Source organism: Ciconia boyciana, chromosome 1 (assembly GCF_034638445.1).
Source record: "Ciconia boyciana chromosome 1, ASM3463844v1, whole genome shotgun sequence".
In the NCBI taxonomy this organism is placed as follows: domain Eukaryota; kingdom Metazoa; phylum Chordata; class Aves; order Ciconiiformes; family Ciconiidae; genus Ciconia; species Ciconia boyciana.
The window spans coordinates 1469826-1487793 of NC_132934.1; the positions used below are offsets into that span (position 1 = coordinate 1469826).

General features: G+C 69.7%; 1 protein-coding gene across 1 annotated transcript in view; it reads right to left on the minus strand.

Moving 5' to 3' along the window:
• The window catches only part of FLNC (filamin C), a 64339-nt gene that overhangs the window by 25533 nt on the left and 20838 nt on the right, over positions 1–17968 (minus strand). Inside the window, 13 exon segments of the mRNA XM_072856559.1 lie at positions 949–1116; positions 3956–4116; positions 5140–5302; positions 7161–7334; positions 8731–9328; positions 11159–11421; positions 12434–12519; positions 12521–12546; positions 13693–13862; positions 14768–14858; positions 15023–15183; positions 15989–16112; positions 17159–17302. Of these exon segments, the coding sequence (XP_072712660.1) occupies positions 949–1116; positions 3956–4116; positions 5140–5302; positions 7161–7334; positions 8731–9328; positions 11159–11421; positions 12434–12519; positions 12521–12546; positions 13693–13862; positions 14768–14858; positions 15023–15183; positions 15989–16112; positions 17159–17302 (2329 nt within the window).

Genomic DNA, 17968 nt, shown 5'->3' on the forward strand with positions numbered 1-17968 from the left:
GGCAGGACATCAATGGGGAGACACCCCATGGGGCAGAGCACTCCATAGAGGAGGACATGCCATGGGGCAGGATGCCCTATAGAGCAGGGTGTCCATGGGGCAGGGCACCCCGTGGGGCAGGACACCCTATGGAGTATGGGATCTATGGGGCTGGACACCCCATGGAGCAGGACATCCCTGGGCAAGGCAACCCCATGGGTTGGAGCACCCCATGGAGGAGGACATGCCATGGGATGGGGCACCCTATGGGGCAGGACACCCCATAGAGGAGGACACCCCACGGAGGAGGACATGCCATGGGACGGGGCACACTATGGGGCAGGGCAACCCATGGGGCAGGGCACCCCACAGAGCAGGACACCCCATGGAGGAGGGCACCCCATGGGGCAGGGCACCCCACGGAGGAGGACACCCCATGGAGGAGGGCACCCCATGGGGCAGGGCACCTCACGGAGGAGGACACCCCGTGGGGCAGGACACCCCGTGGGGCAGGGCACCCTATGGAGGAGGACACCCCGTGGGGCAGGACACCCCGTGGGGCAGGGCACCCTATGGAGGAGGACACCCCGTGGGGCAGGACACCCCATGGGGCAGGGCACCCCACGGAGACGCACAGCCCACGGAGGAGGACACCCCGTGGGGCAGGGCACCCTATGGAGGAGGACACCCCGTGGGGCAGGACAGCCCGTGGGGCAGGGCACCCTATGGAGGAGGACACCCCGTGGGGCAGGACACCCCACGGAGACGCACAGCCCACGGAAGAGGACAGCCCGTGGGGCAGGGCACCCCGTGGGGCAGGGCACCCTATGGAGGAGGACACCCTGTGGGGCAGGACAGCCCGTGGGGCAGGGCACCCTATGGAGGAGGACACCCCGTGGGGCAGGGCACCCCGTGGGGCAGGCCCCCTCCGTCGCTGCCCCCCGGCCCCCCGCGCGCGGCCCCACGCACCGGCGGGTCCCAGCAGCGTGACCTCGAGGGGCGCCCGCCCCGCGGCGCTGCAGTCCACGGCGAAGGTCTGGGGCAGCCGGGCCCTGACGCTGGGGCCCAGCCCCGGCCCCGAGCACTTCACCTTGCTGGGGTCCACCACGTCCTTCACCGGCACCCGGAACGGGCTCCCTGCGGCGGGGCAGGGGGCAGGCGTCGGCGCGGGCACAGGGACAGCACGGCCACGGGGCCAACGTGGGCAGGGGTCAACGTGGGCAGGGGTCAACGTGGGCAGGGGTCAATGTGGGCAGGGGGTCAACGTGGGCAGGGGTCAACGTGGGCAGGGGTCAACGTGGGCAGGGGGTCAACGTGGGCAGGGGTCAATGTGGCCAGGGGGTCAACGTGGGCAGGGGTCAACGTGGGCAGGGGGTCAACGTGGGCAGGGGTCAACGTGGGCATGGGTCAACGTGGGCAGGGGGTCAACGTGGGCAGGGGTCAACGTGGGCAGGGGTCAACGTGGGCAGGGGGTCAACGTGGGCAGGGGTCAATGTGGGCAGGGGGTCAACGTGGGCAGGGGTCAACGTGGCCACGGGGTCAACGTGGGCAGGGGTCAACGTGGGCAGGGGGTCAACGTGGGCAGGGGTCAATGTGGGCAGGGGGTCAACGTGGGCAGGGGTCAATGTGGGCAGGGGTCAATGTGGGCAGGGGGTCAACGTGGGCAGGGGTCAACGTGGGCAGGGGTCAACGTGGGCAGGGGGTCAACGTGGGCAGGGGTCAATGTGGGCAGGGGGTCAACGTGGGCAGGGGTCAACGTGGGCAGGGGGTCAACGTGGGCAGGGGTCAACGTGGGCAGGGGTCAACGTGGGCAGGGGGTCAACGTGGGCAGGGGTCAATGTGGGCAGGGGGTCAACGTGGGCAGGGGTCAACGTGGGCAGGGGGTCAACGTGGGCAGGGGTCAACGTGGGCATGGGTCAACGTGGGCAGGGGGTCAACGTGGGCAGGGGTCAACGTGGGCAGGGGTCAACGTGGGCAGGGGGTCAACGTGGGCAGGGGTCAATGTGGGCAGGGGGTCAACGTGGGCAGGGGTCAACGTGGCCACGGGGTCAACGTGGGCAGGGGTCAACGTGGGCAGGGGTCAACGTGGGCAGGGGTCAATGTGGGCAGGGGTCAATGTGGGCAGGGGTCAACGTGGGCAGGGGTCAACGTGGGCAGGGGTCAACGTGGGCAGGGGTCAACGTGGGCAGGGGTCAACGTGGGCAGGGGTCAATGTGGGCAGGGGGTCAACGTGGGCAGGGGTCAACGTGGGCAGGGGGTCAACGTGGGCAGGGGTCAGCGTGGGCAGGGGTCAACGTGGGCAGGGGGTCAACGTGGGCAGGGGTCAATGTGGGCAGGGGGTCAACGTGGGCAGGGGTCAACGTGGGCAGGGGGTCAACGTGGGCAGGGGTCAACGTGGGCATGGGTCAACGTGGGCAGGGGGTCAACGTGGGCAGGGGTCAACGTGGGCAGGGGTCAACGTGGGCAGGGGGTCAACGTGGGCAGGGGTCAATGTGGGCAGGGGGTCAACGTGGGCAGGGGTCAACGTGGGCAGGGGTCAACGTGGGCAGGGGTCAACGTGGGCAGGGGGTCAACATGGGCAGGGGTCAACGTGGGCAGGGGTCAACGTGGGCATGGGTCAACGTGGGCAGGGGTCAACGTGGGCAGGGGGTCAACGTGGGCATGGGGTCAACGTGGGCATGGGGTCAACGTGGGCAGGGGTCAACGTGGGCAGGGGGTCAACGTGGCCATGGGGTCAACGTGGGCATGGGGTCAACGTGGACACAGGGACAGCATGGCCATGGGGTCAATGTGGCCACGGGGTCAACGTGGGCAGGGGGTCAACATGGCCATGGGGTCAACGTGGCCACGGGGTCAACGTGGGCAGGGGTCAATGTGGGCAGGGGGTCAACATGGCCATGGGGTCAATGTGGCCATGGGGTCAACGTGGCCATGGGGTCACCATGGGCAGGGGGACAGTGTGGACACAGGGACAGTGTGTCCATGGGGTCAATGTGGCCTTGGGGTCAACATGGCCGTGGGGTCAACGTGGACACAGGGACAGAGTGTCCATGGGGTCAACGTGGCCATGGGGTCAACGTGGCCATGGGGTCAACTTGGGCAGGGGGTCAACGTGGCCATGGGGTCAACGTGGGCATGGGGACAGCATGGGGTCAACATGTCCACGGGGTGAACATGGCCATGGGGACAGCATGGGCACGGGGACAGTGTGGCCATGGGGTCAACGTGTCCATGGGGTCAACGTGGCCATGGGGTCAACGTGGGCATGGGGTCAATGTGGCCTTGGGGTCAACGTGGCCGTGGGGTCAACGTGGGCATGGGGTCAATGTGGCCTTGGGGTCAACGTGGCCATGGGGTCAACATGGGCATGGGGACAGCATGGGGTCAACATGTCCACGGGGTGAACATGGCCATGGGGACAGCATAGGCACGGGGACAGCGTGGCCATGGGGTCAACGTGGCCATGGGGTCAATGTGGGCAGGGGGTCAACGTGGCCATGGGGTCAACGTGGCCATGGGGTCAACGTGGGCATGAGGTCAACTTGGGCAGGGGGTCAGCATGGGCATGGGGACAGCATGGGCATGGGGACAGTGTGGCCATGGGGTCAACGTGTCCATGGGGTCAACGTGGCCATGGGGTCAACGTGGCCATGGGGTCAACGTGGACACAGGGACAGAGTGTCCATGGGGTCAACGTGGCCATGGGGTCAACGTGGGCATGAGGTCAACTTGGGCAGGGGGTCAACGTGGCCGTGGGGTCAACGTGGACACAGGGACAGAGTGTCCATGGGGTCAACGTGTCCATGGGGTCAACGTGGCCATGGCTCCACCAAGGCCACAGCCATGGGGCCAGCCCGTGGGTGAGGTCAGCGTGGACACGCCAGCGCCCGGGAACCCATCTCCAACCCACGGCCACCCTGGGGGGTCCCGCAGCCCCCCCAGCTGCCCCCCGCCGCCCCCCAGCCCCTCCACGCACCGGGGATGGGGTGGCCGCCGAAGGTGATGTTGACGTCGTAGTCGCCAGGCGTGAAGGGGATGTACTCCACCGTGCAGCTCCCGTCCTTGTTGTCCTTGCAGGACATCTTGGCCTCGGAGGGGCCCTCGATGGCCAGGCCCAGCCCCCCGGTGCCCGCACCCCTGGGGACAGGGAGCTGCTCAGGGACGCCGCCAGGGGTGGCACGTCCACGGTAGGGTGACGGGAGGTGTCACCTCCACTGCAGGCAGATGGAGGCGTCGCCTCCGCGGTAGTGGGATGGAGATGCCGCATTGGTGGAGATGGCACATCGTGGCGGCACCACGTTGCCATGGAGGTGCCACCTCCGCGGCAAGGGGACTGAGGCGCCACGTTGGTGGCACGAGGGTGGAGGTGCCACCTCCATAGCAAGGGGGTGGAGGTGCCACATCAGTGGCAGGGGCTGGAGGTGCCACGTTGGTGGCCAGAGATTGAGGTGCCACATGCATGGCAGGGGGACAAAGATGCCACGTTGGTGGCAAGTGGACGGAGGTGCCACATGCAATGCAAGAGGATGGAGGTGGCACATCCATGAGGGGGGATGGAGGTGCCAGGTTGGTGGCACGGGCTGGAGGTGGCATGGGATGGAGGTGGCACGGGATGGAGGTGGCACCTCCATGGCATGGGATGGAGGTGCCAGGTTGGTGGCACGGGCTGGAGGTGGCACGGGCTGGAGGTGGCACGGGATGGAGGTGGCACCTCCATGGCATGGGATGGAGATGCTGGTCTGGTGGCATGGGATGAAGGTGACATGGGATGGAGGTGGCACCTCCATGGCATGGGATGGAGGTGCCAGGTTGGTGGCACGGGCTGGAGGTGGCATGGGATGGAGGTGGCACCTCCATGGCATGAGATGGAGATGCTGGTTTGGTGGCATGGGATGGAGGTGGCACAGGATGGAGGTGGCACCTCCATGGCATGGGATGGAGGTGCCGGGTTGGTGGCACGGGCTGGAGGTGGCACGGGATGGAGGTGGCACCTCCATGGCATGGGATGGAGATGCTGGTTTGGTGGCATGGGATGGAGGTGACATGGGATGGAGGTGGCACATCCCATGGAAGAGGACAGAGGTGGCACCTCCATGGAGGAGGCTGGAGGTGGCGGGTTGGTGGCATGGGACAGAGGTGGCCGGGGGGTCCGGTGCCCACCTGGTCTCCACGGTGAAGCGGTTGGCTTTGCCGACGAGGCCGCCCTCCAGGCCGGGCCCGTGCGCCCGCACGCGGGTGGGGTCGCAGCCCTCCGTCACCCCCACGCGGAAGGGGCTCTTGGGGACCGCCACATCGTCGTAGGTCACCTCCACCCGGTGCGTACCTGGGGACGCGGGGACACGCCGTCACCCCCCCTCCTGCCGTAGGGGGGAGGTCTCAAGGGACCCCCCCTTGGTGGGGTTTTGGTGGTCTTAGGGGGTCCCTTGGTGGGGTTTGGGGGGTCTCAAGGGGTTTGGGGTCCCTTGGTGGGGTTTGGGGGATCTCAAGGGGGTTGGGGTCCCTTGGTGGGGTTTGGGGGATCTCAAGGGGTTGGGGTCCCTTGGTGGGGTTTGGGGGATCTCAAGGGCGTTGGGGGTCCCTTGGTGGGGTTTGGGGGGTCTCAAGGGGTTTGGGGTCCCTTGGTGGGGTTTGGGGGATCTCAAGGGGTTGGGGGTCCCTTGGTGGGGTTTGGGGGTCTCAAGGGGGTTGGGGTCCCTTGGTGGGGTTTGGGGGATCTCAAGGGGTTGGGGGTCCCTTGGTGGGGTTTGGGGGGTCTCAAGGGGTTTGGGGTCCCTTGGTGGGGTTTGGGGGGTCTCAAGGGGGTTGGGGGTCCCTTGGTGGGGTTTGGGGGAACTCAAGGGGTTGGGGGTCCCTTGGTGGGGTTTGGGGGGTCTCAAGGGGTTTGGGGTCCCTTGGTGGGGTTTGGGGGATCTCAAGGGGGTTGGGGTCCCTTGGTGGGGTTTGGGGGATCTCAAGGGGTTTGGGGTCCCTTGGTGGGGTTTGGGGGATCTCAAGGGGTTGGGGGTCCCTTGGTGGGGTTTGGGGGTCTCAAGGGGGTTGGGGTCCCTTGGTGGGGTTTGGGGGATCTCAAGGGGTTTGGGGTACCTTGGTGGGGTTTGGGGGGATCTCAAGGGGTTGGGGGTCCCTTGGTGGGGTTTGGGGGTCTCAAGGGGTTGGGGGTCCCTTGGTGGGGTTTGGTGGGATCTCAAGGGGTTGGGGTCCCTTATTGGAGTTTGGGGGGCTTGGGGGTCCCTTGGTGGGGTTTGGGGGGTCTCAAGGGGTTTGGGGTCCCTTATTGGGGTTTGGGGGGATCTCAGGGGTTTGGGGGTCCCTTATTGGAGTTTGGGGGGGCTTGGGGTCCCTTGGTGCGGTTGGGGAGGTCTCAAGGAGTTTGGGGGTCCCTTATTGGGGTTTGGGGGGATCTCAAGGGGTTTGGAGGTTCCTTGGTGGGGTTTGGGGGGTCTCAGGGGGTTGGGGTCCCTTGGTGGGGTTTGGGGGATCTCAAGGGGTTGGGGTCCCTTGGTGGGGTTTTGGTGGTCTTAGGGGTCCCTTGGTGGGGTTTGGGGGATCTCAGGGGTTTGGAGGTTCCTTGGTGGGGTTTGGGGGGATCTCAAGGGGTTTGGGGTCCCTTGGTGGGGTTTGGGGGATCTCAAGGGGTTTGGGGTCCCTTGGTGGGGTTTGGGGGATCTCAAGGGGTTGGGGGTCCCTTGGTGGGGTTGGGGAGGTCTCAAGGGGTTTGGGGTCCCTTGGTGGGGTTTGGGGGTCTCAAGGGGTTTGGAGGTTCCTTAGTGGGGTTTGGGGGGATCTCAAGGGGTTTGGGGTCCCTTGGTGGGGTTTGGGGGGCTTGGGGGTCCCTTGGTGGGGTTTGGGGGATCTCAAGGGCTTTGGGGTCCCTTGGTGGGGTCTTAGGGGGTTTGAGGGTCCCTTATTGGAGTTTTTGGGGCCTTAGGGGCTTGGGGTCCCTGGCTGGGCAAACTGGGGGGTCCCTGGTTATGGGGGTCCCGGGGGCGACGTCCCCAGCCAGGGGGGATCGGGGGGGGGGGGGGGGTGTCCCCACTTGGAGGTGGTTTGGGGTCCCCACCCGGGGGATGGGGGATGCCTGGCCAGGACACGGGGTCCCTGGGGGTGTCGGGGTCCCTGGGGGCGTCGGGGTCCCTGGGGTGGGGGGTGCTCAGGGTCCCCGGGGGTTTGGGGTCCCTCACCGTCCTCGTAGGGGGTGTACTCCACGCGGTAGGTGCCGTCGCCGTGGTCGGTGACGTAGGTGTCGGTCTTGGCGCCGGAAGGGTTGACCACCCGGGCTTTGACGTGGGGTCCCCCCGTTTTGGTGAGCGCCCGGGCGTCCACGGTGAAGTCGGTGCCCACCTCGCGCAGCACCCCTGCGGCACGGCACCCTCAGCACCCGCTCGGCAGCCCCCCGCCCCCCCCGTGCCGAGGTGCCCACCCCGGGGGTCCCACTGGGGGTCTCCAGCCCCTCTCCTCGCTGCTACGGGATGGGGTGCCCATGACGGTGGCCTTGGGGAGGAGGTGCCCATGGAGGTGGCCATGGGGAGAAGGTTTCCATAGGATGGGGTGTCCATGGGGAGAAGGTGCCCATGGGGAGGAGATGTCCATGGGGAGAAGGTGCCCATGGAGGTGTCCATGGGGAGAAGGTGCCCGTGGGGACATGTCCGTAGGGATGGGGTGCCCAAGGGGTGGCCTTGGGAGGAGGAGGTGCCCATGGAGGTGGCCATGGGGAGAAGGTTTCCACAGGATGGGGTGTCCATGGGGAGAAGGTGCCCATGGGGAGGAGATGTCCATGGGGAGGAGGTGCCCATGGAGGTGTCCATGGGGAGAAGGTGCCCGTGGGGACATGTCCGTAGGGATGGGGTGCCCAAGGGGGTGGCCTTGGGGAGGAGGTGCCCATGGAGGTGGCCATGGGGAGAAGGTTTCCATAGGATGGGGTGTCCATGGGGAGAAGGTGCCCAAGTGGGTGGCCCATGGGGAGAAGGTGCCCATGGGGAGGGGATGGCCCACGGGGAGGAGATGTCCACAGGTTGGGGTGCCCATGGGGAGAAGGTGCCCATGGAGGTGTCCATGGGGAGGAGACATCCATAGGATGGGGTGCCCATGGGGAGAAGGTGCCCATGGGAAGGAGATGTCCATGGGGAGAAGGTGCCCATGGGGAGATGTGCGTAGGGATGGGGTGCCCAAGGGGGTGGCCCATGGGGAGGAGGTGCCCATGGAGGTGGCCATGGGGAGAAGGTTTCCACAGGATGGGGTGTCCATGGGGAGAAGGTGCCCAAGTGGGTGGCCCACGGGGAGAAGGTGCCCATGGGGAGATGTCCATAAGATGGGGTGCCCATGGGGAGGAGGTGCCCAAGGGAATGATGGCCCATGGGGAGGAGATGCCCATGGAGGTGTCCATGGGGAGGAGACATCCACAGGATGGGGTGTCCATGGGGAGGAGGTGCCCAAGTGGGTGGCCCACAGGGAGAAGGTGCCCATGGGGAGATGTCCACAGGATGGGGTGCCCATGGGGAGAAGGTGCCCATGGAGGTGTCCATGGGGAGGAGGTGCCCGTGGGGACGTGTCCGTAGGGAGGGGGTGCCCAAGGGGGTGGCCCACGGGGAGGAGATGCCCATGGGGAGGGGGTGGCCCACGGGGAGGAGATGTCCACAGGTTGGGGTGCCCATGGGGAGAAGGTGCCCATGGAGGTGTCCATGGGGAGGAGACATCCACAGGATGGGGTGCCCACGGGGAGGAGGTGCCCAGGCAGACGCCCCTCGCTCTCACCTCGCGGCTCCACGCCCTTGCCGTAGACCTTGACGCCGCCGGTATCAACGGCGGGGTCGACGGTGACGCGGACGGGGAACTTGGGGACGGGGCGCCCGCCGTACTTGATGGTGATGGTGTAGGAGCCGGGGCAGGCGGGGGTGTAGGTGATGGCGTAGGTGCCGTCCCGGTTGTTCTGGATGAGCACCTCGGCCTTGGCCCCGGCTTCCGAAATGATCTCGACGGTGAGCTCGGCCTCCCCGGCTTTGGAGCAATCCACCATGAAGGTGGCCACCTCCCCGGCTTTGCCGCGTTCCAGACCGGGCCCGCTGGCCGTCACCTTGTCGGGATCGAAGACGGGGGTCACCTCCGCCTTGAAGGGGCTGCCGGGGATGTGCCGGTCGGCGAAGAGGATGTTGATGGCGTACTCGCCGGGCTCGGTGGGCAGGTAGGAGACGGCGCAGGAGCCGTCGCCGTTGTCCTGGCACTCGATCTTGGCCTCGCAGGGCCCCTCCACCGTCAGCCCCAGCCCCCCGGTGCCGGCGCCCTTGGTGTCGATGGTGAAGGGGGCGGGGGTGCCCACGCGGCCGCCCTGCAGCCCCGGCCCGTAGGCGCACACCTGGGGGGACACGCGCGCGTGTCGGGGTGGCGGGGGGGGGACACGCGTGGGGGGGGTGGCGGCGGGCGAGGGGCGGAGGGGCACCGTGACGGCGCGGTGGGGGCGCGAGGCGCGGTGCCGGTAAGCGTGCGAGGCGTGGGCGCAACAGCGGTGAGTGTGCGAGGCGTGAGCGTGCTGGCGGTGAGTGTGCGAGACACAGGTGCGGTGGTGGTGAGTGTGCGAGGCACGGGCGCGACAGCAGTGAGTGTGCAAGGCGTGGGCGTGCTGGCGGTGAGCGTGCAAGGCGTGGGCGTGCCAGCAGTGAGTGTGCGAGACACAGGTGTGGTGGTGGTGAGTGTGCGAGGCATGGGGCGTGACAGTGGTGAGTGTGCAAGGCGTGAGCGTGCTGGCGGTGAGTGTGCGAGACACAGGTGCGGTGGTGGTGAGTGTGCAAGGCACGGGCGCGACAGCAGTGAGTGTGCAAGGCGTGGGCGTGCTGGCGGTGAGCGTGCAAGGCGTGGGCGTGCTGGTGGTGAGCGTGCAAGGCGTGGGAGTGCCAGCGGTGAGTGTGCAAGGCGTGAGTGTGCTGGCGGTGAGCGTGCAAGGCGTGGGCGTGCCGGCAGTGAGTGTGCGAGACACAGGTGCGGTGGTGAGTGTGCAAGGCGTGGGAGTGCCGGCGGTGAGTGTGCAAGGCGTGGGCGTGCCAGCAGTGAGTGTGCGAGACACAGGTGTGGTGGTGGTGAGTGTGCGAGGCACGGGCGCAACAGTGGTGAGCGTGCAAGGCGTGAGCGTGCCAGCAGTGAGTGTGCAAGGCGTGAGCGTGCTGGCGGTGAGCGTGCAAGGCGTGGGAGTGCCGGCGGTGAGCGTGCAAGGCGTGGGTGTGATGGCAGTAAGCATGCAATACACAGGCGTGACAGCGGTGAGTGTGCAAGGCGTGAGCGTGCTGGCAGTGAGCGTGCAAGGCGTGGGCATACGGGCAGCAAGTGTGCAAGGCACATGCGCGATGGCGGTGAGCGTGCGAGGCACGGGCAGGCCGGTGGCAGGCGTGCGGTTGCGCCCGCAGCAGGGGGGTGGTCAGCGGGGAGCGTGCAAGCGGGCTGAGCGTGCAAGGAGCAGCACGTGTGGCGGCGCGGACGTGCGAGGAGCACGCGCAAGCCCCTTGCCCTCGCACACGCGCGTGGCGGGTGCTCCCCCTCCCCCTCCCACGTGCACACTCCCACCCCCCCCACTCACACTCCCGCTCCCACGTGTGTTGCCCCTCGCACGCGCGCGGGCCGGGTGCTCCCCCTCCCCCCCCACTCCCTCTCCCACTCCCACGCGTGCCTTGCCCTCACACGCGCGCGTGCCGGGCTTTCCCCCTCCCCTCCCCCTCCCCCCCCTCCCCTCCCCTTCCCTTTCCCCCTCCCCTCCCCTCCCTTGCCCTCGCACACGCGTGTGCCGGGCGCTCCCCCACCCCCAACCCCACCCCCCCCCACCGTCCACTCCCACGTGCACGCTCCCACTCACCCCCCACCCCCACCCCCCACCCCCCACCCCTCCCCCTCCCTCCCTTGCCCTCGCACACGCGTGTGCCGGGCGCTCCCCCCCACCCCCACCCCACCCCTCCCCACCCCCACCCCCCCCACCGTCCACTCCCACGTGCACGCTCCCACTCACCCCCCACCCCTCCCCCTCCTCCCTTGCCCTCGCACACGCGTGTGCCGGGCGCTCCCCCCCAACCCCCCACCCCCACCCCCCTCCCGACCCCCACCCCCCCCTCCCCTCCCCCTCCTCCTTGCCCTCGCACACGCGTGTGCCGGGCGCTCCCCCCCCAACCCCCACCCCCACCCCCCACCCCCACCCCCCCCCCACCTTGCCGGGGTCGGGGGGCAGCAGCGCCTCCACGGCGAAGGGGCTGCCGGGCACCGGGCGCCCGTCGTAGGTGACGTCGAGGCGGTAGGGGCCGGGGGCGGGGGGGGTGTAGGTGACGGGGTGGGGGCCGCCGGGGGGCGCGGGGCCCACCCTGCAGGGCAGCGGGCGGCGGCCCGGGCCCGTGACCTTGACCTCCAGGCGGCCCTGGCCCCCCGCGCCCTGCGCCTCCACCGCGAACTCCTGCGCCTGCCCCACGGCCACCTCTGCGGGGACGCGGCCCTCAGCGCCCGCCCGCCACGCGGGACGCGGCGCCCACCCGGGACCCGGCACCCACCCGCGACCCGGGACCCGGCACCCACCCGGCACCCACCCGGGACCCGGCACCCCATCGAGACCCGGCACCCACCCGGGACCCGGCACCCGGCACCCACCCGGGACCCACCCGGGACCCGGCACCCACCCACGACCCGGCACCCGCCCGCCACCCGGGACCCGGCACCCACCCGGGACCCACCCGGGACCCACCCGGGACCCGGCACCCGGCACCCACCCGGCACCCAACACCCACCCGGGACCCGGCACCCCATCGAGACCCAGCACCCACCCACGACCCGGCACCCACCCGGGACCCACCTGGGACCCACCCGGGACCCAGCACCCACCCGAGACCCGGCACCCACCCGGGACCCAGCACCCCATTGAGACCCAGCACCCCCGGCACCCACCCGAGACCCACCCGGGACCCAACACCCACCCGGGACCCAGCACCCACCCAGGACTCAGCACCCAGAACCCACCCAGGACCCAACACCCACCCGTGGGGTGCACATGGGGGGCAGGGGGCACCCACCCGTGGGGTGGGCACCCAGCACCCACTTGTGGGGTGCACACGGGGGGCAGGGGGCACCCCCCAGCACCCACTCATGGGGTGGGTGCGGGCAGGGGGTCACAACCCACAGCCCCCCCCAGGGTGCACCCACCCGCTGGGTGCCCCCGCCCCACAGCGCACCCCACCCCCACGGCGCCCCACACAATCCCTGGGTGCCCCCCGCCCCACAGCGCACCCCACACCCAAGCGGTCCCAACCCCACCAGGGTGCCCCCCACCCAAGGGTGCCCCCATCGCACCCCCCACCCAAGCGCCCCCCACCCCCAGCGCTCCCCACCCCCAAGGCTCGTGTGTGTGTGTCCCCCCAGCCTGCCCCACCCCCAGGGCTGTGTACCCCCCCACCCCTGGGTGCCCCCACCCCTGGGTGCCCCGGCAGCCCCCACTCACTGCTGTTGAGCCCCTGCACCTTGACCTTGCCCAGCTGCAGGGGGGCGACGGTGACGTTGAAGGGGCTGCGGGGGACAGGGTCCCCCGTAGGTGACCACCACGGCCAGGGGACCCTGCGGGTGCACCCCACCTTAGGGTGCTGCTGGCCCCCCACCCGCACCCACCGCGGTGGGGGGGGCTCGCCATGGGGCGGGGGATTGGGGTCACCCATGGGTGATGGGGGGTGCCCGGGGGTTTGGGGGTCCCTGGGGGCACCAGGGGTTGCCCGGGGGTCCCAGGGGACAGGCACCCATGGGTGCCAAGGGGGCCGGGGGCACAAGTCCCAGGGCTGGGGGCACCCGTGAGGCGGGGGGTCTGGGGGTCCCGGGGTGGCAGCGGGTGGGGGGCACGGCTGGCCGCGGGGTGGGGGTGTGGGGTGGGTGCCCGCAGGGGTGGGGTCCCCACAGCGGGGTGGCTATGGGGCGCCCCGGTGACGCGGTGCCCGTATGGGATGGGGCACCTGTAGGGGTGCCTGTGGGGCTGGGGCGCCCACAGGGATGGGTGCCCGTGGGGCCGGGCTGCCCGTGGGGTGTCTGTGGGGTGCCGGGGGTCTGGGGGTGCCTGTGGGGTGCCGGGGGTCTAGGGGTGCCTGTGGGGGTCCATGGGGTGGGGGTCCGTGGGGTGGGGGTCCGTGGGGGGGCCGTGGGGGGCCGTGGGGGTCTGTGGGGTGGGGGTCCATGGGGGGCCGTGGGGGTCTGTGGGGGTCTGTGGGGTGGGGGTCCATGGGGCGTCCGGGGGGCTGTGGGGGGTCTGTGGGGGTCTGTGGGGTGGGGGTCCGGGGGGTGTTCCGTGAGGTGGGGGTCCGTGGGGAGTCCGGGGGGCTGGGGTGGGTTCCGTGGGGTGGGGGTCCGGGGGGCCGTGGGGGTCTGTGGGGTGGGGTCCGGGGAGGTCCGGGGGGGGTTCCGTGGTGTGGGGGGGCCGGGGGGTCCGCAGGGGAGTCCGGGGGCCGGGGTGGGGTCCGTGGGGTGGGGTCCGGGGGGCCGTGGGGGTCTGTGGGGTGGGGGCCGGGGTGGGGTCCGTGGGGTGGGGTCCGTGGGGGCCGTGGGGTGGGCGCCGGGGGCCGTGGGGGTCTGTGGGGTGGGGGCCGGGGTGGGGTCCGTGGGGTGGGGTCCGTGGGGCCGTGAGGGGTCCGTGGGGGTCCGTGGGGTGGGGTCCGTGGGGCCGTGGGGTGGGGTCCGTGGGGCCGTGGGGTCCGTGGGGCCGTGGGGCCGGGGGCGCACCTGCTGCAGGGCGCTGTACTTGACGGTGTGGGAGTAGTCGTGGTTGTCGATGACCTCGAAGTCGCGCACGGCGGGGCCGGGCCCCGCCCCCCCGAACTGCACCCCCAGGGGGGCCTTGCCCGCCCCCTTCGTCTGCACCGTGAAGTGGGTGGGGGTCCCCACCTCCACGCCTGCGCCGCCCCGTCAGCACCGGGCCCGCGGCACCCGACCCACGGCGCCCACAGCCCCTGCCCCACGGCACCCAGCCCCACAGCAACCCACGGTCCCTGCCCCATGGCACCCAGCCCCACAGCACCCACAGCCCCTGCCCCACAGCACCCAGCCCCACAGCAGCCCACAGCACCCAGCCCCACAGCAACCCACAGTCCCTGCCCCACGGCACCCAACCCCACAGCAACCCACAGCACCCAGCCCCACAGCACCCACAGCCCCTGCCCCACAGCACCCACAGCCCCTTCCCCACAGCACCCAGCCCCACAGCACCCACAGTCCCTGCCCCATGGCACCCAGCCCCACAGCAGCCCACAGCACCCCACCCCACAGCACCCACAGCACCCAACCCCACAGCACCCACAGCACCCAGCCCCGCAGCACCCACAGCCCCTGCCCCACAGCACCCACAGCCCCTGCCCCACAGCGCCCACAGCACCCAGCCCCACAGCACCCACAGCCCCTGCCCCACAGCGCCCACAGCACCCAGCCCCACAGCACCCACAGCACCCAGCCCCACAGCACCCACAGCCCCTGCCCCACAGCACCCACAGCCCCTTCCCCACAGCACCCAGCCCCACAGCACCCACAGTCCCTGCCCCATGGCACCCAGCCCCACAGCAGCCCACAGCACCCAACCCCACAGCACCCACAGCACCCAACCCCACAGCACCCACAGCACCCAGCCCCGCAGCACCCACAGCCCCTGCCCCACAGCACCCACAGCCCCTGCCCCACAGCGCCCACAGCACCCAGCCCCACAGCACCCACAGCCCCTGCCCCACAGCACCCACAGCCCCTGCCCCACAGCGCCCAGCCTTGCTCCCCCCGTATCTCCCCGCCCCACAGCGCCCCGGCCCCTCACCCGTCCGGCTGAGCCCGGGGCCCTCGGCCTTGACCTTGCTGGCGTCGTGGGACGGGTCCACCGCGATGCGGAAGGGGCTGCTGGGGATCTCCTGGGGACAGGGGACGGGGGCCCGGCGGCCGCGTTGGCCCGGTGGCCGCGTTGACCCAGTGGCCGCGTTGGCCCGGCGGCCATGTCGGCCCGGCGGCCGCGTCGGCCCGGTGGCGCTGCCGGGGGGCCGGGGGCGGGTGGCCCCCCGGGCGGGCGGGGCGGTACCTGGTTGGCGAAGAGCACCATGATGGTGTAGAGCCCGGCGCCCGGCGGGGTGTACTTCACCGTGAAGGTGTCGTTGTCGTTCTTGATGATGTCAAAGTCGATGTCGGCTTCCACCGGCCCCACCACGCCCGGGGCGCACTTGATCCCGATGCTGACGTCACCTGCGAGGTGGCCCCAAGAGTCAGCACCCTGGCACCCCTGGGGTGGCACCGAGGGGCGGGGTGGGACCGAGGGGTGGTGGCACCGAGGGGTGGTGGCACCAAGGGATGTGGTGGCACCGAGGGATGGTGGCACCGAGGGATGTGGTGGCACCGAGGGATGTGGTGGCACCGAGGGGTGGTGGCACCAAGGGATGGTGGCACCGAGGGATGTGGTGGCACCGAGGGGTGGTGGCACCAAGGGGTGGTGGCATCAAGGGATGGTGGCACCAAAGGATGGTGGCACCGAGGGATGTGGTGGCACCGAGGGGTGGGGTGGCACCAAGGGGTGGGGTGGCACCGAGGGGTGGTGGCACCGAGGGGTGATGGCACTGAGGGGTGGTGGCACCAAGAGATGTTGTGGCACTGAGGGATGGTGGCACCAAGGGGTGGGGTGGCACCGAGGGCTGGTGGCTCCAAGGGATGGTGGCACCGAGGGATGTGGTGGCACCAAGAGATGTCGTGGTACTGAGGGGTGGTGGCACCGAGGGGTGGGGTGGCACCGAGGGGTGGTGGCACCAAGGGGTGGTGGCACCAAGGGATGGTGGCACCAAAGGATGGTGGCACCGAGGGATGTGGTGGCACCGAGGGGTGGGGTGGCACCGAGAGATGTGGTGGCACCAAGGAGGGACACGGGGCTGGACCACGGACGTGGGGCTGAACCATGGACACAGGGTGCAGGCCCAGGGACGTGGGGTGCAGGACGTGGGGGTCCCGGCCACAGCGGGGTCCCCGTGGGTGCTGGGTGCCCCCCGCGGTGGGCGCCCACCCTGCCCGGCCTCGCTGCAGTCGACGGTGAAGTAGGTGGGCTCGTTGGCCTTCAGCCCCGTCTTCTCCACGCCCGGCCCGTAGACCTTCACCCTGCCGGGGTGGCTGCCCTCGCCCACGTTCACCTGCGGGCACGGGGAGCGTCACCCGTGGGTGCCCGGGCTGCCGTGCGCCCCATCGCCCTGCCTGGCACCCCAGGGGTCTGGGACCCCCAACCCCTGCGCTGGCACCCCAGCACCCATGGGACCCCCATCCCCACCCTGGCACCCCATAGGTCTAGGACCCCCGTCTCCATCACCCGTGGGACCCCCAACCCCACCCTGGCACCCCAAGAGACCCCCATCCCCACCCCAGCACCCATGGGACCCCCATCCCCACCCTGGCACCCCATAGGTCTAGGACCCCCGTCTCCATCACCCGTGGGAACCCTATCCCCATCTCTAGCACCCATGGGACCCCCATCCCCACCCCAGCACCCCATAGGTCTAGGACCCCCATCTCCATCACGCATGGGAACCCTATCCCCATCTCTAGCACCCATGGGACCCCCATCCCCACCCCAGCACCCATGGGACCCCCATCCCCATCTCCATCACCCATGGGACCCCCATCCCCACCCCGGCACTCCATAGGTCTAGGACCCCCATCTCCATCACCCATGGGACCCCCATCCCCATCTCCATCACCCATGGGACCCCATCCCCACCCTGGCACCCCATAGGTCTAGGACCCCGTCTCCATCACCCGTGGGACCCCAACCCCACCCTGGCACCCCAAGAGACCCCCATCCCCACCCCAGCACCCATGGGACCCCATCCCCACCCTGGCACCCCATAGGTCTAGGACCCCCGTCTCCATCACCCGTGGGAACCCTATCCCCATCTCTAGCACCCATGGGACCCCCATCCCCACCCCAGCACCCATGGGACCCCATCCCCACCCCAGCACCCCATAGGTCTAGGACCCCATCTCCATCACCCATGGGAACCCTATCCCCATCTCTAGCACCCATGGGACCCCCATCCCCACCCTGGCACCCCATAAGTCTAGGACCCCCATCTCCATCACCCATGGGTCCCCCCTCCCCACCCCAGCACCCATGGGACCCCCATCCCCACCCTGGCACCCCACCCCTTTTCCCCAGCAGCCCCGGGCCCCCCATGGCACCCACGCGGAAGGGGCTGCGGGGGGTGGTGACGCCCCCCCAGGTGACGATGACGGTGTGCTTGATGGCCTTGGTGGGGACGTAGACGCAGTGGTAGGTGCCGTCCCCATTGTCCTTCACCTTGATGTCGATGGGGAAGCCCTCGGCGTCCTGCGGGCACCAGGGAGGGGTGAGGGGACCCAGCGGCACCCAGCGGCACTCAATGGCACCCATCGGCACCCAACGGCATCGAGTGGCACCCAATGGCACCCATCGGCACCCATCAGCATCCATCAGCACTCAATGGCACCCAACAGCACCCATTGGCACTCAGTGGCACCCAACAGAACCCAATGGCACTCAATGGCACCCACTGGCACCCAACGGCACCCATCGGCACTCAATGGCTCTCAGTGGCACCCAACAGCACCCAAAGGCAACCAATGGCACCCATCAGCATCCATCAGCTCTCAATGGCACCCAACGGCACCCATCGGCACTCAATGGCACCCAACAGAACCCAATGGCACCCATTGGCACCCATTAGCAACCAACGGCACCCATCGGCACTCAATGGCACTCAGTGGCACTCAACAGCACCCGAAGGCAATCAATGGCACCCATCGGCGCCCAATGGCACTCAGTGGCACCCAACGACACCCAACGGCACTCAATGGCACCCATCGGCACCCATCAGCATCCATCAGCTCTCAACGGCACCCAACGGCACCCATCGGCACCCAACGGCACTCAATGGCACTCATCGGCACCCAATGGCACCCAACGGTACCCAACGGCACCCAGTGGCACCCAACGGCACTCAATGGCACCCATTGG